Here is a 21,159-nt window from a genome sequence, read left to right as displayed (position 1 = left end):
GATAATCTAAAGTTAAAGCTTATCAACATCTTGAATTATTTTCCTAAATATATTCAGCATTGTAAAATATTTTATTTTTTATTGAATATTCTGAACTATTTTCTAAGCTGGTTGAAGATATCAGTTGCACTTTAATCATTAAGGGGGTGTTTGGCAGCCCTCAAAAGTGCTTCTCAAAAGCACTTTTTGGCAAAACGAAGCAAATTCCTCCACATATTTACTTCGTAAACCGTAAAAGCATTTTTGAAATTATAGTTTGGTTTCTATCCAAACACCCCCTAAATTTACACTTTGACTTTTTATTATGAAGAGGATGAAATTAAAAAGTTGCTTTTTTTTTTTTACCTGAAATAAAAAAATTGCTTTACAATTTATTCAGTTGCCGCAGAACGGAAACAACATTAATATTCCTGAAGTGTTGATCAGATGGGGACACATCTCCTGTACCTGGATAATGATATTTTATTTTTCCTACTGCGAAAGTTAACCTCCGATTATATGGCTTTCTCGAATATTTTTCGGTCAAGTGGTCTCTGATTATGGAGTAACAGCCCGGTAGGCGATCCCTTTCTTACCATTCCTGTCATTCTCCTAACTGGCATCAATGCAATTTTATGAATAACCCATCTTTCAGCTGCCAAAAAGAGCTTTTCCCATTAAAGTTTAGATTTAACCAACTGAGATTTTCATCTTTGAAGGAAAAAGTTTGAGGCTTTCCGAGGTTTTTCATTGGTTCATCGAGTGAGTGGCTACGCCTGGACCGTGGTTGTATTTGTTAGTGAGGAAAGCTGATGGGGAAGTTAGCGGTGGGAGTTACAGTGGCTTGCGCCGCCGCCGTATGTGCAGCCGCGGCACTGGTGGTGCGCCACCGTATGATCAGCTCCCGGAGGTGGGCCCGTGTTAGAGCTATTGTGGAGGAGTTTCAGGAGAAGTGTGAGACCCCTATTGGTAAGCTTAGATTAGTAGCTGACGGCATGGACGTTGAGATGCATGCTGGTCTTGCATCTGAAGGCGGGAGCAAGCTTCAGATGTTGATCAGCTATGTCGTTAATCTCCCAACTGGGTTCGTAAATTTGTGTTGTCTTTGATGATTTTCGAGTATATTTATTTTCTTTGTGGCTTTTCATGGTTTGAATGCTTGTAACGATCACAATGGATCGAGTAGAGAATGCTTGTTAATTTTTTTTTTTGGGGGGGGGGGGGACAAAGTAAAAGCTGACCGATTCGGATTTAAGAATTATCTCTCTCTCTCTCTCTCTCTCTCTCTCTCTCTCTGACATGGACATGAATTTAACATAACTTCAACTTTTTTAATATCTGTCAAATTATCGGTGCTGATGGAGAAGTTTCATCCAACAATTCACTTAAACTGGCCTAGCAGTATTTTTTTTCCCGCCCTCAAAGAAACCTTCTGGCCTATTCTGAAACTTTACAACAACAACAATAACATAAGCTTTATCTTACTGGGTGAGATTGGCTACATGCATTGTCTAACATTATTGTGTTCTGTCCAAGACCAATTCTTCTGATAAGCCATTAATTGAGAGTGATTCTGAAACTTCAGTTCTAAAAAAAAATTTATGAAGTTGTTGTCAAATATATAAACTGATTCATCAGTCATGATAATATATAAATTTATCTTTCTATGGGGATTTACTTCTAAACTGCACTTGATAGTAGGTTGCGAATAACCTGAAGACAACATCCGGCAATTGAGAGGTTTAATGATATGAATTACTTTGTTTCGACTTGTTGGGACGAGTATAAGTTTTTTCAACACTTGAATTTTTAAGAGATGGCTTCCTTTATGGGACTGCTCACTTTGTACCATTGTTTCCAGGGACGAGAAAGGAATTTATTATGCATTGGACCTTGGTGGTACAAACTTCCGTGTTCTTCGCGTACAGTTGGGTGGAAAAGGAAAAGGTGTTGTCAGCCAAGAATTTGAAGAAGTTTCGATTCCTCGTCATTTGATGACTGGTTCTTCTGCTGTAAGTCTTTTGTGAAATCTCTAATTATATAGGCCTGCCTACAGAAATGCCTCTCAGATCTAATTATTCTGACTCATGACGTTTCAGGAATTATTTGATTTTATAGCAGAAGCTCTCGCAAAATTTGTTGATTCTGAGCCTGAAGACTTTCATCCTCCCCCTGGCAAGCAAAGAGAGTTGGGTTTTACCTTCTCATTTCCTGTGAGGCAAACATCAATTGCGTCCGGGACTCTAATTAGGTGGACCAAGGGTTTTAATATTGCAGATGCGGTGATTCTTGTTACCTTCACTCTGAGCTGTATTCCATTTTCTTTTTAAGTCGCTTTTATGTTTGTACTTTATGTGCATTTATATTGATTATGATTATTGTGCATGGTCCAGAGACATGAAAGAGTTTTCTCTCTTTCTGTCATTGATTTGACAAATTACTATGCTAATTACGTCATGACTCACATAAAATTTTGAACTCCTTTCGTAGATATAATTTTTCTACTGTTTTTTCTTCATATTTCAGCTGTTCATTTTTTGACCATGGTAACATAACAATTCTTCCTTTATGGCTTCTGCTGGGTTGTTATAGGTTGGAGAAGATGTAGTGGGAGAACTGACCAAGTCTTTTGAAAAGATTAATCTGAATATGCGTGTCTCAGCTCTTGTGAGTCTCACTCACCTCTTTTAAAACCTCATTTGTCATTTCCCCCCTGTCGTAAGACATTGAGAAAGCTGATGATTTAGTTAGTAAAATTAAAAAGAGAGACGATGATTTATAAATTGTCTGACAGGAAGTTGGAGTTATGACGTTCTATGGTTTTAATCATTTTATGCTTGGTGATTTAATGTCTTAAACCGGAAACAAACTGACATGGTAAGGTAATCTAGGTTAATGACACTGTTGGAACCTTAGCTGGGGGCAGATTCTACAACAAGGATGTCATTGCTGCAGTCATTCTAGGTACGGGCACCAATGCAGCATATGTTGAGCGTGCTCATGCAATTCCAAAATGGCCGGGTCTTCTACCAAAATCAGGAGAGATGGTAACTAGGTTTTGCGCTTTGATTACTGTTATTTGGACGTGTTTGTGATAGTTTTGTCTTTATTATGGAAGACAAGGTTGGTAATGATTGATTGCTGTCATGTCATATTTATTTCCATTTCATGCTATAGGTTATAAATATGGAGTGGGGTAATTTCAGATCCTCACATCTTCCTATATCAGAATATGATCAAGCTTTAGATTCTGATAGCTTAAACCCTGGAGATCAGGTAACAGTCATTGATCATTAGTTTAAAATGACCAATGTGCATATGTAACGCACTTACCCTATCTGCAGATTTTTGAGAAGTTGATTTCTGGTATGTATTTGGGGGAAATTGCGAGGAGAGTTTTACTGAAGTTGGCTGAAGAAGCTGACTTCTTTGGAGAATCCGTTCCCCCCAAGTTAAAAATTCCTTTTGTACTCAGGTTTGATCATTCATCCAATCAAACATTAACTTTTTTGCTCAAGGTCCGTAGGAATTATAAACATGAAATGTTCATATTGCTCACCTTATTCTTTTTGCTGGAGGTATTTGCTTGCATATCTACCTGAGTAACAATGATTGAAATACTTTAACCTGCTCTTTTATTGCTGAAGGTATACTGATGTTGAATTATTGGGATGCATTCTTTGTTTGTCACATGCATTATCATTGTATGGTTGTTTTTATTTCAACCGGTCTAAACTCTAATTTTTTCGTCTGCTTGTATCTAATTTATATGGGATGCTTGACATAAATCTTGATGCTGCTTTAACTGGTGGGCAAACTACTGGCAGATGCAAAGATTTTAAATTTCTCCGGTTTATATTTGGAAAAACTTGTGGAAATGGAATGAATGAAAATTATTTTTTTATCTCTCTTGTTCGTTATGGGTAAAAGCATCTACGACTGATAAAGTGTTATCCTGATAATAACAGTAAATCCTTTTCATCCAGAAATAAAAACATGTATTTCTGTTGGCATGAATTAAAACAAAATATAGGTTAACAGGCAAAAGTCTAATTTTGGTTGTTGTTTTTTTTTTTGACATCACACTTGCGTTCATGTTTTGAGAATAGATTAAGTTGTCAAGGGTGAGATTCATATAGTGAGTTAGTGACCACCCTATTGTTGATGCTCTGTGCAAAAGAAAAGGGGAAAAGCTTAGGTCAAGTTTCTTATATCTATTATGTCAAGTTCTCCAAGTATACATGGCCATATGTCCTTTTTATTTCATGTGGATTTATAATTAAAGGCTCTTAGATGCTAATATTTCAAAAATAGGACACATGGTCATGTGTAATTGGAGAACTTGACATAAAGGATATAAGGAACTTGATGTGGGTATTGTCCAAAGAAAAATGTTAATGCCATCCTATTATCTTGATTAAAAAAGTATGTGGTTTCTCCGCATTCTCAAATATTTTGCGGTCACTCCCTCCAATTTAATCTGTGCTAAGGAGAGCCTTTTGTTATTTCGGGAGAACAGATCCTTTCCGGTCTTCACACCTGTCCTCTCCGATCACTATATCTGGACCATGTGATCAAGTTGATGGTCCAGATCAATATCTAGAAAAAGTGTCCCATTAGTAATTTTTTTTTCTTGATTTTCTCTACTGCCTTCTTTCATTTTTCTATGCTAACTCATCTATTAAAAGAAGAAAAGAAAAGAAAAGCATCAAGGAGCCATGGTTTCCAATAGCCATAGCAAAGGGGGAAGGAACTATATAATAGAAGGAGATCTACATGAAACTCTCAGGATCTTTCTGGTAATCATTGCTGTTTGTAATTAAATTCACGGGGTCTGGGACTGATGACCCTACTCTTCAAGTCTTTTCCTGTAAGCCTTGTGGGATGACTCAGAGCATTTGTGCTCCCTCTCCTTTAGAGTAAAGTAACAGTCTGTCGCCAGTAAATATGCTGGAGGGATCATGATGGTTAGTACTTGATCTTTATACAGGCTCGGCTCACTTCTAGAATCCCACAAACTCAGAGGTATTTTGCCCTTTTATGATCTCATCCTTATCTAGGCATGTGTTACTAGCGTAATAGTCACTTGCTTTCCTTCCTTGCTGTCACTTTGCATGAAAGAAATTCCTTATAACTATTAAATAAGGGAATTCACTGGATTGGTCAGTGCCAAAGCTTTGAGTGATGACTAGGACTTTGTTACTGGATTGAGTGCCTTATATGAGGTTGCCCATTTGCTTTTGGGAACTTTGGTTTATCTGCATTGTTGGCTTCATCAAATGGTCCATAAACAGATAAAAGAGTCAGGAGGAAATTAGACAAGAAACATTTCATTTTTAAAATTTTGGACAATTGAGCCTATAGTTAAAATTTGAAAGATTGGACCCATCATACTGTGGGTTTAGCAGTCAAAGGGTTGGACACTCACCAAAAGGAGGGGTTTCAATTCCTGAGATGGTCGTGGCCCTTGGGGAGGCATATTCACAATCAAATAAAGCATGTAATTTGGAGTCAATTCCCACGTGGTTAATGCTCTATCCTAGCCAACGACCTAGGCACATTGACAACCTAGATGAATAGTGTGGGACTGACAGGTAACTAGGTTGCGTGTGACTGGCTAGTTTTCCTGCCTTTTGGATGTGGGTGAGCCCAACCCCTTGAGTAAAATTTGATCACCAAAAAAAAAAAAAATGACATTGGTGGAGGTGTAAGAGAAGTTAAACTGCATTCAAGTTGCTCATAACAATTATTAAACCTATGGGTGGTGATATTTTCTCTATATTACTAATTACATCCTTTTGAATTAAATTTACACTGTAATGCATTTTTTGTAGCATGTTAGAACTTTCAAAATCCTTATTTTGCCTTGTTAATGAGATTTATAGGACACCTGACATGTCTGCCATGCACCATGACACATCTCCAGATCTAAAAGTGGTTGGAAGCAAATTGAGGGATATATTAGAGGTACGTGCGCTTTATTCATGTTGAATACACATGAATCTATATGGTCCTTCCCAATCCTGTTAATTCTTCTGCTTGAATTGGATGCAAAAGGCAGGAAGTTAATTATGAACTAAGCTCATGGGATTTACTGTCTTTGATCTGTCTGTCTGAAATAAAAGCAAACATATTATGTTATTGGCAAAAAAGAATTGGCCTCATAGCATTGGACTGGTTTTCATTTTGTATTTCCCTTTCTCAGATCTCTGATACATCTCTGAAGAAAAGGAAGATTATTGTTAAGCTCTGTGACATCATTGCTACACGTGGGGCCTGCCTAGCTGCCTCAGGAATTTTCGGCATTCTCAAGAAAACAGGAAGGGACACAGTTAAAGCAGGGGGAGAGAAGCAAAAATCAGTGATAGCAATGGATGGAGGATTATTTGAACACTACATGAAATTCCGCACATGTTTGGAGAATACGCTCAAGGAATTATTGGGAGATGAGGCAGCTGGTACCATTGTCATTGAGCATTCGAACGATGGCTCAGGCATTGGAGCAGCCCTTCTAGCAGCATCACAATCTCAGTATTTGGGAGTGGATGACTTTTGAAAATAAGGTTAATCCCACGCAGAAGTGCAGAAGCTTCTACCATGGAACCTGCAAGTCCATATTCCACATTGGGGCTTTCCGTAGAGCTCGCTGGTTTTATTCTGTAGCCATTGATGCTGCTCCTTGCAGATGGTTAGGGCATCGATTCCCTCTTGTGTTCAAGAATAAAGGGAGACATGTGAACTATAACATTGGGTAGTTCTTGATAGCCGCTGTAGTGGATCAGGACTTTCATGTACAAACAGGGCTATTACTATCATCATCATTATCATCCTCATTGTTGTTGTTGTTGTTATAATTAAAATGATGCTGCCAAGAATTATCAATATCCAACCTTCTTTCCCTCTTTGAAGTCTTATTAGGAGAGTCACAGCATCGAAAAGATTCTGACATTCTTTTCTACATAGCTAGAATGGGTCCCTGCAATGAAGCAGTATTGGCAAATCTCCTTCATGGAAAGCCTACTAGTTGGCTGTGTTTCTGTACAATTCAAACATTTCATCTGCGTAGCATGCTTCCTTAATTTCTTTATCCAGTACTGCTACGTCTCCACCAAGCTGCATGTGTCACCTTGCCCAATGGGGCAAGAGATTAGTGTTCATATCCATGATTAGCTGCTTTTCCAGTTGTCAGTTCCAATAGAACAACCCTGAAGTTGTATACTTAAATCTTCAGTGATTTTTCCTGTTTGAATATGCTATGCATTTGAAGCTGAAAGGTACCAATGGAATGTAACTTATTTATGTAGGTCAGAAATTTAATTGGGTAGGTTCAGCTGGAGCAATATGGCCGACTGAACTGAAGATAGATTATGGGATTTCAAAGTATTCTTTTGGATAATAACTTGAGATAGAACAGGTGGTGGTATGCTAAAATTCTTTCATATATTACATAATGGTGATCCAGTGTGAACATCTCTTTATTTCACATATAGTAGTATTATTATACAACTAGTTACATGAAGAAATTATTCACTTCTCTTGAAGGTCAAAAATCATTTCTCACTTCTGAGCTATTTGGAAGTTGAAGTGGAACCAAAATCTGATCATTCCATGCTCTCGAGTTACAAGAATCTAAAGTAGTTGTTCTTTTATTTTCACCAACATCAGATTCTAACTTTGTAGAAACTGATGTTGTTTATCTTCTTCCTGTATCAATTGAAAGGATTTACCTCAACTGTGAGGTCAGTGATGCTATAAATCATCATTAATATCCAATCTAGTTACATGAAGAAATTATTCACTTTTCGTGAAGGTCAAAAATCATTTCTCACTTCTGAGCTATTTGAAAGCTGAAGTGGAAGCAAAATCTAGTCATTCCATGCTCTCAAGTCACAAGAATCTAAAGCAGTTGTTCTTTTACTTCCATTAACACCAAATTCTAACTTTGCAGAAACTGATGTTGTTTGTCTTCTTCCTGCATCACCTGAAAGGATTTACTTCAACTGTGAGGTCAATGATGCTATAAATCATCATCAATATCCAATCTAGTTACATGAAGAAATTATTCACTTCTTGTGAAGGTCAAGAATCATTTCTCACTTATGAGCTATTTGGAAGTTGAAGTGGAACCAAAATAAGAATATAAAGCAGTTTTCTTTTACTTCCACGGACACTAGATTTTTAACTTTGTAGAAACTGATGTTGTTTGTCTTCTTCCTGCATCACCTGAAAGGATTTACTTCAACTGTGAGGTCAATAATGCTATAAATCATCATTAATATCCAATCTAGCTACAAGAAGAAATTATTCACTTCTCCTGAAGGTCAAAAATCATTTCTCACTTCTGAGCTATTTGGAAGTTGAAGTGGAACCAAAATCTGATCATTCCATGCTCTCAAGCCACAGGAATCTAAAGCAGTTGTTCTTTTACTTCCACCAACACCATATTCTAACTTTGTAGAAATTGATGTTGTTTGTCTTCTTCCTGCATCACCTGAAAGGATTTACTTCAACTGTGAGGTCAATGATGCTATAAATCATCATCAATATCCAATTTAGTCACATGAAGAAATTATTCACTTCTTGTGAAGGTCAAGAATCATTTCTCACTTCTAAGCTATTTGCAGGTTGAAGTGGAAACAAAATCTGATCATTCCATGCTCTCAAGTCACAAGAATCTAGAGCAGTTGTTCTTTTACTTCCACCGACACCAGATTCTAACTTTGTAGAAACTAATGTTGTTTGTCTTCTTCCTACATCACCTGAAAGGATTTACTTCAATTGTGAGGTCAATGATGCTATAAATCATCATCAATATCCAATCTACTTTCCCTCTTGGAATTCTTTAACAGAGGGACAACATGAAAGATTCCAGGACTCCTTTCTCCATAACCAAATGGGTCCCTGCAACGAAGCAATATTTGCAGAACCTCCTTCATAGAAGGCCTACTGGCTGGTAGTATTGCAGTACACATCACACCAAGCTTGAACACGCCGCATATTTCATCCATATAGCATGCTTCCTTAATTTCGTCATCTAGAACTTCTTCTACATCTCCACCCAACTGCACATGGCGACATGCCCAATCTGCGAGAGATGAGTGTTCATCTCCGTAATTTGCTTCTTTTGCAGTTGTTAGTTCCAGCAACACCACCCCAAAGCTATACACATCGATCATTTCATTGATTTTTCCTGTTTGAATATATTCTGCATTTCAAAGTGAAAACTCATGTTAGATTGAAAGCTATATAAGCATATAAAGACATAAAAGATATATAAATATGGTGCAAGTAATTCACCTGGAGCAATATAGCCAAATGATCCAGCTACACCTGACATGGTGAGTTCACTTGGCTTGATCAACATTCTTGCTAGACCAAAGTCTGCGACTTTTGCATTGAATTCCGAATCCAAAAGGATGTTACTTATTTTAATATCACGATGAATGACCGGAGGGAAGCAATCATTGTGCATATAGGTTAGACCTTGTGCAGCTCCTATGGCTATCTGCAATCTTTTTGGCCAATCAAGAATAACATTATGGTTTAACCTATTCTTCTTGCTCAACCAACGGTCAAGGCTATTGTTTTCTAGATATTCATACACAAGCATCAAAGAATCCTCGCTTGAAATACAACACAACAGCTTCACAATATTGTTGTGACGAATATTGCTCAAAATCTTAACTTCTGCTAGGAATGCATCCTCAAGTTTCTGATCCCACTTCTTGTTGTTCATTATCCTCTTTACAGCAACATAGCCTAAACCGTCTATAGGGACTTGATATACTGTACCAAACCCACCTCTGCCTATAATATTGTCATCTGTCAGTGATGATACAATGTTCATTCCACTGAAACTAAACCTGTGAAAGGAAGTCAACTTCCATGAAGTTTCTAGTTCTTGCTTTCTTGATTTGTATACTCTAATAATTAAGAGTAAACTCAAGAAGGTTGCTAAAGAGGCCACTATCACTAGGCCTATGATCAAAGCAAGAGACACAGATGATCTGTTGCTTGATCTTTGAAGGTCAGAACCAGAATTGCACAAGGGAAGGTTTAACCTTTTGGTATTAGCACAGAGACCAGAATTGTTTAGAAAGCTATCGGAATAGACAAGGTTTTCAAATTCACGAGGAATCTTCCCAGTGAAAAAATTTGAGGAGAGATTGAGGTTTGTGAGGGTCATTGACAATTTACCAAGTTGAGGTGGAACATGACCGGAGAGCTGATTATTTGACAAATCTAATTGTCCTAGGACAGGTAAGCTATCAAAAGAATATGGGATTTGTCCAGAGAGTTGATTGTGGCTTAAATTTAGGGCATTGAGAGATTTCCAAGATATGATTTCTGATGGAAGTGGCCCTGTTAGCTGGTTTTGATCAAGCAACAATTTTGTTAGCTTAGGAAGAGTCGTAAGCTCTTGCGGAATACTTCCATTGAAGAAATTCTTACTAGCTTTAAACTCGATCAGATTCTTCCAGGTAGATACTCCTGTCGGAATTCTACCAGAGAATTGATTGTTGCTGATGGACAAACTTGAAAGATTCCAAGCCAATCTTTGAGGTAGTTCGCCAGTGAACTCGTTGTTGTTGACCATTAAAGCCACCAAATTCTGTGATGTCCAAAGGCCGCCAGGGATTTTGCCGAAAAAACTATTATTATCAAGAAACAAGTATTGCAGGCTATTGCAGCTCCCTAGTGATTCTGACAGCTCCCCACTTAGATTGTTGTCATTAGCACTTACACCAACTAACTTGCCCTTGTAACATAAATCCTCTGGCAATTTTCCTGTCAATTGATTGGTTGCAACTTGGAAGGTTTCGAGTGGCGAATAACGACCGAAGTAAGGAGGAAGAGTGCCTGATAGATGGTTTTGGAAAACCATGAAATCTACTAGAGCTGGTAGATGAGCAAGGCTTTCAGGTATCTCTCCTGATAGTTGATTCATATCCAAACTCAAGCCTGTCAGTTTTTTGAGCTTTCCTAAACCGTCTGGGATTTTTCCAGTAAGAATGTTGCGTGAAACATCGAGTATAGTCAGATTCAAAGCTTCAATTTTTGTAGGTATTTCCCCAGATAGGCTGTTTTTCCAAAGATACAATATGCTGAGATTCTTCAGAGAAAACACACCACTGGGGATTTGCCCACTTAAGCCATTCTGTGATAAATCCAATTCCACCAAATTGACCAGTTCTCCAATACTTTCTGGAATTTTCCCAATCAAATTCTTGTTTCCCCACAAGTATAGCAATTCAAGATTGGACAAGTAGCCTATTTCATCAGGGATACTGCCGCTAAACTCACACATGTGAAGTTGAAGACTTCTCAGCTCCTTCAACCTTCCGATGCCGGCTGGTATGCTGCCAGAGAATTCGTTTTCACCAAGATTAAGGAAACGCAGTTTGGCTAATCGGTCAATGTCATTTGGAATCGGACCCGAAAAGTTGTTCAGGGAGAGGTCTAGGTACTCAAGCTTGGAGCAATTGTAGAGAAATTTTGGGAACTCCCCAGGGAAATAATTAAGCTGAAAATCAATAAGGGTGAGATTTCTAAGGTCACAGAGGAAAGGAGGCATCGTTTTGGTGATGTTCCAGTCACCAAAATCTAATTTTGTGACAGAATCATGGGTGCAGTTGATGCCAGGCCAAGAACAATGAGAGGAATCCGATGGGGCCCACTGATCGAGGAATGGATGAAGGTGTTGTTTTATGTTCAGTAGGACTGCATGTTCTTGATCATAGAGATGAGACATATTAGTCTCAGCATCACTTAGAACAGCAAAAAAGCAACAGAAGAAGAAGAAAATGGAGTATAAGTAATCTGGCATTTTGGCAAGCAATTGGGTTTGCTTACAAGTTATTGTTTTACTCACCAAATTATTGCTCCAAGAAGATGAAGATATAAGAGATGCACCTGCACGTTACAATCATCGAACTTGCCTGACGACTTGGAAAAGAGAATCAACGCCATTCGAGTGGGCCCCTACTGGAAAGTGAAAGATAAACCAAAGTCCAAAATCATCATTAATTGTTTGATTGATGCTGGCTGGGCAACTGATAATGGCCATCATAAGCATATTTCCTGTTGAACGGAAAGGTGCAGAAAGAAAGTAAATCCTTTGAAGGAAGGATAACATGGAGTTTTTATCCTTGTTACTGATAGAGAGAGATCGAATGGAATCTCGGCACTCCCAAGTTTGACTTCAAACGTGCAAACCCACGTGGAGTCAGGTTACAGGGAATTATTTAGTGATGTGACGTGAATATAGGTTTTTTTTAAAAGGGAAAACATATTGAAGGTACCTATACTTTCTCTCAATTTTTAATTTGGTACCTATGTGTTTTTTCCCTTTAATTAAACATTTAATTTTATCTTTTTAGCAACATTAGCTCTTATAACTTTGTTCTATTGATATTTTTAGTCTTTACATAAGGATTAATGATGTTAATAGAGGAAAAATAAAGATTTAGTTAAGAATAAAAAACATATAGATACCAAATTAAAAATTAAAAAAAAGTATAGTTACTTCCAATATGATTTTCCCTTTTTAAAAAACCTACAGGGCATGCCTCTTCTATAGATTCAAATTTATAATCTTAATTTTTTTTAAATATAGGTAATTATGAAGCAACTTGGGAGTTGGAATCCGCGTTTGATGACAACGAACCCCAGATGAGTGAAGCCCGCATGTTTGTTAAAAAAAGTCAAGTGGGCCCATAGCACGCCTTTGTTGAAGTTGAAGGCATCACGTCTGGGAAATTTCCACCCAAACACACCCGTAAGCGGGGGCAGTGGAAGACTTGACTTGCGCAAAAAGCCAACAACCCATCTGTGATGTGATTCCTCAGCTGCAAATTTTCTGCTTTCGTTATTAAGCATAGTTTTTTGAATATATTAACTAATTAAATACTATACTTACGAATTGAATAATTTGAAGTGATTAAAAAAAAATACTAAATTATTTTAAAATATTTATATTTATTTTTTAAAATTAATTTATACCACTTACTAATTAATATATAATCTAATAAAACATATTAGTATTTTAGAGATATTCCTTCTGTTTCTTATTATAAGATCATTTTAATTAAACTGCGTCAATTAAAAAAATAATTAAAATTAGTCAGAAGCAATTAATATGTAGCAAATGTAATTTTTTTCAAATATACCCTTATATGTAAATGGGCAAATGTGAGAGAGTAATAGTGAGATAAATGAAAAAAGAGAATATATTAAATACATTAAATTAAGGATAACATAGGTAATAATATATTAAATGCTCAGACAAACTTAAAGAGAGTCTTATAAAAAGAGTCAACCCATTCAAGAAATATATCTTATAATAAGGAACGAAAGGAGTATTATGTAACACATGCTATAATTAAGTAATTTAATAACTTTCGTAATTTTTTCAAATGATTCAGTTGGTTCTTATATTAGTTATTAAGAATGGAGGTATTAGTTTTTATCTTAAATATAAAATTTTAATCTATTTTATGATTTTACAATTTTATTTTTATTATTTTTTTCAAATTAATTTATTTAGTTTATAAATTGGTAGATAACATAATGTTATATTGGATATTTTAGGAATATCATATCAATTTGTTAGTTAAATAACTTGCAGGAGTATTAAATTTTTCTAAAGACTAATAAATTGATTGGAAAATTGTTTAAACATCTCCTATTGCAAAATTTATTGCCCAACAGTATTTAAAAATTCAGGTTTTTGAGTGGGCACAGCTCTTTTTCAGTTGTGTGTAACATATTTTAAACTATGCAAACAGTTAAAAATATGTTGTATACATCTAAAGAATAGTTGGGGCTAAAAATATCTTGTCATTAGCTTTTTAAACAAATTTCAAATACATAAATGGAGAGTTTTATTTTAACAATTTTCTTAAATTAATCAAACGATGATACCTAAAGTGTTCCCATTTTAATAAATAATATGATTTTTCCTCTTATTCTGTCTCTAAATAAAGCATTGGATGATAAGGAATACTCCTAATTTCTTCATCCATCAATTTGATTTTTCAAAACCCAGAAGCAATGCTGATTAATACGAAGAATCGTGCATGAGAATTGTGGAAGAAAATTTATTATTTTGACAAAATCATGAATTTAAAATTTACAAAGAATGGCCAATATCTTTATAAAATCCAAATGGATAAAATTTCCTTTGTGATTGGTAACATGGTTGTAAATTTTGTAAGATAGGTTGTAAATTTCGGAAGATTAACTGTAATTTTTAAAAGACTACTTGCAAGTCAGTTTGCAAATTATGAAATGGGTGTAAATAATATCATACCATTAGCTAACAGTGGATTTTGAAGCCGCCCTTATGAGTTGTGATATTTAGTGAGGTTATCTGGCTGAATTAAATGATATTACATCAATTAAATTTTAATTCAATATCAATTAAATTAGTTTTAATTAAATAGAAGAACATGTTTAAAATTGATTTTATCCAAAACGAACATATCTTATTAAATTAAATTATTAGAAGTGATTGAAAAACATTCCTAACATCTATCACAATTTCACCATGAATGGAATCATTGATATTGTAATTTAAAAGATTAAACATATATATCCTCAAATAAGTCCAATCGAATTATTTATAGCTGAAAATGATACTGTTCTGATCATAAATTATATTATAAAATAAATCTTATATTTAGAATTGGAAAAATATATTGGATAGGTTTTGTTTGGAAATTGATTGATACCAATGGTCTCCTTCGCAATGCAAGAATGGGTCTGGATCCTCTCAAAATCCTTATTTCTTCTTGTTTTTTTTTTAAAATCTCATTTCCACTGCTAGACCAAATAACAGATAGTTCAGATTTTATATTTTAAAAAGTAGATATCCACCTTCTGTCTTCTATTTATGTAATGTTATAATAACAGTTTTATAAAATATGAAATCTCAACCATTTATTATTTGATGTAATGGTAGAAATCAGATACTGAGGAAAAAAAGAGAGAGAAGAATTTTGAGAGTATCCAAACCCATGCAACAACTCAAGCATTAGTTTTCTCTATTGCAATTAAATGATTATGGGCTTGTTTGGGTGCCCTCCAAAACTATGGTTTGGGTGGAATATCACCCAAACAACATCAATTTTGGAAAAATAATCCGAAACTATGGTTTAGGCTAAAAACACTATGATTTCAAGAAAAGTGAATCTATTCTACTTTTGATTCAAATTAGAGAGTATGATTGTGCCTGTCAGAGTAGATGTCAACAATAACATGACTTTAACATCATTTAATTATTTTTTTATAAACATATTTAATCTTATATCTTATAAATATATATACACATATTAATATTTATTAATTATATTATCTTATGTATTATTAATTATGTTGGTAAAAAATATATTATTAACAATTTTATTCCTTCAAATTAAAATATATCATAAATCTATCTTTTATGTAATTATCATATTAACGTATGTCTTTTTTAGTAATTTGTATATATAAGAAGTGTTTCTGATAACAACTATCCAAACACTCTCACTTATCCAAATTATTTTTTTACAAAATCTGTTCTTTCTAAAATCTATTTTTCAGAAGTTATTTTCTAAACTATGGTTTGGTTTCATCCAATAACTCCATGTGGTAAGTCTGCTCCCGAGCAAGACCACTGTCAGCTTAGCCCCACTTGCTGCCACGATTGGAAGGTGTCAAAGTGGTTTGCTAGATTGCAATATTCTCTCCAATCTTTCTTGTTTTTTTAAAAAAAAATATAAACTTCAATTTTTTACCTGGATTGTATAAGCTACACTTTTAAAATTTTTAAATATTTTATATATTTTTTAATTAATTGTATGTCTCTCTTATCTTTGTTTTTCTACTTATTCTCTCTTTCACTCACACCCTCCGTAAATAAAAATATATATTTTTATATATTTATTATTTTTAATCAATATAACAGGAGAAGTATCGCTGGGCTTTTGCCTTTTAATTGGTTAAAGCCTCAACATAAATTGGTAGTTGTAATGAAACTTCTTAATTCTTAGTATGTATTACAACATTCTAACAAAAGCAACATTTTATTAATACTAAAGAATGAATACAAAGTATCTAAAAGAAAATAGAACAGTAGCAACCAGAAATAAAAAAAATCCAAAATACAAACTGAGCAAAAAAATACAGAAAAAGAAAAAGAACAAGAAGAACAAGAATAAATTGAGAATAAATTCCTAATTAAAAATTTAATTAGTAAATGTTACTTAAGAATTTCGTGCAACTTAATTTTTTCAGTGCACAACATATTTTCAGTGCACAACTTAACTTCTTTTACATGCAAATATAGTCTATGATGCCAGTAACCAATTTCAGAACGAGAGAGGATACAAAAACGCAATACACAATTTAGAAATACAAATAACCAAAAAAGAAAGACAAGGAAAGAGAGAGAACAGAGAACAAATGAATGAGGAGGAGGCGAAGGTGAAGATTATCGGCTCTCTCTACAGTCACCAAACCCTCTTCTTCTTCTTCGAACATCTACACTATCTTCGTGGTCTCAAGCCTCCTTTGTCGATCCCAAGCCTTTCACCATCTCTACCCTCTCCTTCGATCATCTCTGTTCTCTCCTCCACCCATCTCTCTTCCCACTCGCTGAACTCGCCGCTCTTCTTCGCCGGTCACTCCGTCTCTGCTCGCCTCTCTTTGTTCCGTACCTGCGTTTCTTTTTGTTTTTTTGTTTTTCCACATAGATGTCCGATTTAATATGCCAAGTCATCTAACTTAAAAATGACAACTCATTCTTTTTTGCCACCTAATCATGCCACATGATCATCATTAACACCGATAGTGCACATCAGCACCATTAACAAGCAGAAGGACTAACAGTTTAAGTTAACCGTTCTAAATTTGAGGGACCAGTTCTTTAAAAAACAAACTTCAGGGACCTTGACCAAAACTATAGGGCCTGGAACCTGGGTTTCCCCTTTTTTATTTGTTACTGGCATAGGGAGATCGAATGGAATCTGGTCTCGGCACTCCAAGTTTGAATTCAAAGGTTCAAGCCCACGTGAAATCAAATTATTGGGAATTATTTATTGATGTGATATGAATATAGGTTTTTATTTTTTTAAAAAAATTTAGATGAATCTGGTTCAAAGTCAAGAGAGCTAACTGACTCTTTATAACTAGACCAATCATAAATTTAGTTAATTATGAAGCAACTTGGAATTCTTGATCATGTGTTTGATGACAAGGAACCCCCAGACAAGGGAGGCCCACAGCTTTGTTAAAAGTCAAGTGGGGAAGGAGCACGCCTTTGTTGAAGTTGAAGGCATCACGTTTGGGAAACTTCCACCGTGAAAGAAACACAAAAGATGTTGACGTTTTTGGCGGGAAGGGGGGGAGGGAGGGGAAGACCTTGACTTGCGTAAAAAGCCAACAACCCACTTGTGATTCCTCAGCTGCACATTTTCTGCCTTCGTTTTCGGTCACAGTTTTTTAATACCGGAGCTAATTACATGCGAATCCTTATTTTAATTTTAATTTTAAGGGAAAACTAATTTGAGGATCCTTACAGTTTTCATCAATTTTGAATCAGGTCCTTATATTTTTTTTTCTTTTTATTGGATCCTTTAATTTTATAATTTTAAATATATTAGTCCCTTAGAGTTAAATCCGTTAACAGTGTTAAATTTTCCGTTAATCCAAGTCTGAAACATTTTGCCTTCGCTCTCCTTCCACCATATCTAACCAGGCTCTCCTCTCTCCTTCACTCTTTCCATGATTTTGTCTCTTTATCCACCGTCTCCCTACTGATAATTGGCTCATCATTGCTTTCAACCTCTCCATGATTTTAGCTATAAATTTAATTTTGCTTGGCTAGAGGAACCCAGATTCTCATACTATTTTATTTTTATCTCCATGGATGATTCTGCAACAATTCTTGTTTTTGGGTGTTGGGCTTAAAAGAATCACTCACCACTTTTCTTTTCACAAATCCAACAATTTCGTCTTTTTTCATGCTCTTCTTGTTACCGTAATTCTCCAAACGAGGTTCAAGCTGGATGGCAATGAACAAGCAACTGCAAGATGGCCGAAGAGGGTCCGGTGACATTATAGCCAAGGAGAAGGGAAGGTGTTATGGAGAGGTAAAAAGCAGGGAGAATGGTGAATAAGAAGATAGGCTTGTTGAACGAATGAAGGAGAGGGGAGAGCTAAGTTCACCATGGCGGAAGGAGAAAGGGCATAGATGTTTTAGACTTGACTAACGGAAAACTTAACCCTGTTAGCGGATTTAACCCTAAGGGACTAATAGATTGAACATTATAAAATTAAAGGACTCAATAAAAAGAAAAAAAAGTATAGGGACCTCATTCAAAATTGATGAAAACTCTGAGGATCTTCAAATTAGTTTTCCTTAATTTTAAATATAAGATTTTAATTTATTTTGTATATTATATTTATTTATTTTTTAAGATAGTTCTTATATAACAGTAGTTTTAGCCAGTATACTTGATTAGTAAGGATATTTTAGGAAAAATAACATCTATTTATTACATCTAATTAACATAAGTTAATTTTATTTATTTATTCAAATTAGTAAACTAACTTTTATATTAAAATCAAAAGTAGTACTATACTTAAGAATTGAATAATTTGCATTGATTAAAATAAAGTATTTATATATATATTTATCGTTTTTATTCAAATTATTTGTTTCACTTATAAATTAATATATAATCTAATAGGACATATAAGTATTGTAGAAATATTATGTGACAATGCTATAACTAAGTAATTTAACAATTTTATTAATTTTTTTAAAGTATACAACTGGTTTTTATATTAATTACTAAGAACCGGAGGCACTAGTTTTTATCTTAAATATAAGATTTTTAATCTATTTTATGATTTTATCTTTCGTTTGTGTTATTTTTCTCAAATTAATTTATAAACTGGTAGATAACATAATATTACATTGGAATTTTTTTTGGTTAAATGACTTTTAGGAGTATTACATTTTTCTAAAGACTAATAAATTGATTGGAAAATTGTTCAAACATCTCCTATTGCAAAATTATTGTCTAACGGTATTTAGAAATTCAGGTTCGACTCTTCTTCAGTTCTGTATGACGTATTTTAAGTTATGCAAACAGTTAAAAATATGTTGTACGCATGTGAAGAACAGTTGGGGCTAAATATATATTGTAATTGGCTTTTTAAACAAATTTCAAACATATAATGGGGAGTTTTGTTTTAAAATTTTCTTAAATTAATCAAACGATGATATCCACGGCGTTCCCTTTTTAATAAATAATACTCCTCCGGTCCTTATTATAAGACCCAATTTGACTTTTTATTTGGTCCTAATTATAAGACCCAATCCATTTTCTCTTTTATATTTATGCATTTTTTTCCAAGATAATCCTTCTAATAATGAGAGTTTTAGCCAATATACTTAATTAGCAAGGATATTTTAGGAATAACAACACTTATTTATTATAAATAACCAACTTAACTTACTTCCTTAATCTCCTCAAATAAGTCAATTGGGTCTTATAATTAGGACCGGAGGAGTATGATTTTTTCTCTTATTCTGTCTTTAAATAAAGCATTCAACGATAAGGAAGACTCCTAATTTCTTCATCCATCAATCTGATTTTTCAAAATCCAGGAGCAAGGCAGATTAATCCGAGGAATCGTGCATGAGAATTATGGAAGAAAATTAATTATTTTGAAAAAAATCATGAATTTAAAATTTACAAAGAATGACCAATATCTTTATAAAATCCAAATGTATAGAATTTCCCTTGTGATCATAGTTGGTTGTAAACTTTATAAGTTAGGTTGTAAATTTCGGAAGATTAACTGTAATTTTTAAAGATCACTTGCAAATCAGTTTTTAAATTATGAAATGGTTATAAATAATATAATACCATCAGCTAATAGTGGATTTTGAAGCCGCCCTTATAAGTTGTGATATCTAACGAGGTTACCTAGCTTAACTAAATAATACTTTAATTAATATTTAATTTAATATCAATTTAATTAGTTTTAACTAAATAGAAGAACATATTTAAAATTGATTTTATCCAAAACGAACATATCTTATTAAATTAAATCATTATAAGTGATTGAAAAACATTCCTAACGTCTATCACCATTTCATCATGAATGGAATCATTGATACTGTAATTTAGAAAATTAAACAAACACACACATATTCTCAAATAAGTCCAATCAAATTATTTATAAGAGAAAATAATATTCTTCCAAATCTAAATTATATTATAAAATGAGTGTTATATTTTAAAGGAAAAATGTAAAAAAAACCTTTAAAATAAAAAAATTGTCAATAGAAACCCATAATAATATTAGTATATGTTTTGACAATAATTTTTGTGAACGGCTTTCTGTATATAGTTTTTTTTTATTTCAACAGTTTTTTTAATACTATTTTTCTTATTTTAAAACTAAAAAAATATCACCTTTCATTTTAATTATAAGATCTCATTTATAATTTATAAAATTAAGTGGGAGGTAGTATATTGGATAGGCATTGGTTGGAGAGTGATTGATACAGACGGTCTCCTTCACCATCCAAGAACTCAAGTTTTCTCCATTGCAATTAACTGATTATGACAAGTCTCATTCTGAACAAGACCGCTGTCAGCTTAGCCCCACTTGCTGCCAGAGCTTTCTGGTGAATGCGGTTGGAAAGGGGTTTGTTAGATTGCAATATTCTCTCCAATTCTTTTTTTTGTTTTTTTAATAAACTTCTATTTTTTTAACTCGATTATACAACCAACACTTTGAAAATGTCTAAATATTTCATATTTTTTTATTAATTATATGTCTTTCTTATCTTTGTTTCTATGCTCATTCTCTCTTTCACTAACACTGTTTATAAATAATGATATTTTGAAATATATTTTTATATATATTTATTATCTTTAGCCAATTTTAACTAATTTTGATATTTTGATACTCAATACTATAACTTAGAAATTTATACATTTATATAAGAAAGTTAGTATTATGACTTAAATAAAATTAAAAAACATCTTATAAATATGACAGGAAGAATATAGCTGGGTTTTTGCCTTGTATTGATTATAGCCAAAACATAAATTAGTAATTGTAATGAAACTTCTTAGTTCTTGGTATGTATTACTACATTCTAGCATAAGAAACATT

At 33.9% G+C, this 21,159-nt stretch overlaps 2 protein-coding genes across 10 annotated transcripts; one reads left to right on the top strand and one right to left on the bottom strand.

Moving 5' to 3' along the window:
* Positions 1-572: 572 nt before the first annotated feature.
* LOC114753801 (hexokinase-1-like) lies at positions 573-7,230 on the top strand. 2 transcript variants are annotated; one of them, XM_028942522.1, is made up of 9 exons: positions 573-1,063; positions 1,841-1,991; positions 2,079-2,261; positions 2,572-2,646; positions 2,871-3,026; positions 3,157-3,255; positions 3,324-3,454; positions 5,865-5,946; positions 6,185-7,230. In XM_028942522.1, the coding sequence occupies exons 1-9, from the start codon at positions 792-794 to the stop codon at positions 6,533-6,535; spliced, it is 1,500 nt and encodes a 499-aa protein (XP_028798355.1). In that variant the 5' UTR covers positions 573-791; the 3' UTR covers positions 6,536-7,230. The 2 variants fall into 2 exon arrangements, with proteins under 2 accessions (XP_028798355.1, XP_028798356.1); XM_028942523.1 differs by lacking the exon at positions 573-1,063 and adding an exon at positions 1,719-1,761.
* Positions 7,231-7,400: 170 nt separating this feature from the next.
* Positions 7,401-12,068, bottom strand: LOC114753800 (receptor-like protein kinase 5). 8 transcript variants are annotated; one of them, XM_028942516.1, is made up of 5 exons: positions 9,277-12,068; positions 8,557-9,184; positions 8,289-8,470; positions 8,047-8,202; positions 7,401-7,960 (listed from the first exon to the last, which is right to left on the bottom strand). In XM_028942516.1, exons 1-2 carry the CDS (start codon positions 11,804-11,806, stop codon positions 8,775-8,777), a joined length of 2,940 nt encoding a protein of 979 aa, XP_028798349.1. In that variant the 5' UTR covers positions 11,807-12,068; the 3' UTR covers positions 7,401-7,960; positions 8,047-8,202; positions 8,289-8,470; positions 8,557-8,774. The 8 variants fall into 8 exon arrangements, with proteins under 8 accessions (XP_028798349.1, XP_028798350.1, XP_028798352.1 ...); XM_028942517.1 differs by having other exon boundaries at positions 8,077-8,202; XM_028942519.1 differs by having other exon boundaries at positions 7,401-8,202; positions 8,319-8,354; positions 8,381-8,470.
* Positions 12,069-21,159: the final 9,091 nt, after the last annotated feature.

Source organism: Neltuma alba, unplaced genomic scaffold (assembly GCF_004799145.2).
Source record: "Neltuma alba isolate B1F8T4 unplaced genomic scaffold, ASM479914v2 tig00008170_pilon, whole genome shotgun sequence".
Taxonomy (NCBI): Eukaryota; Viridiplantae; Streptophyta; class Magnoliopsida; order Fabales; family Fabaceae; genus Neltuma; species Neltuma alba.
Note: the sequence above shows the minus strand (reverse complement) of the source record. Positions and strands in the feature narration are given on the sequence as shown.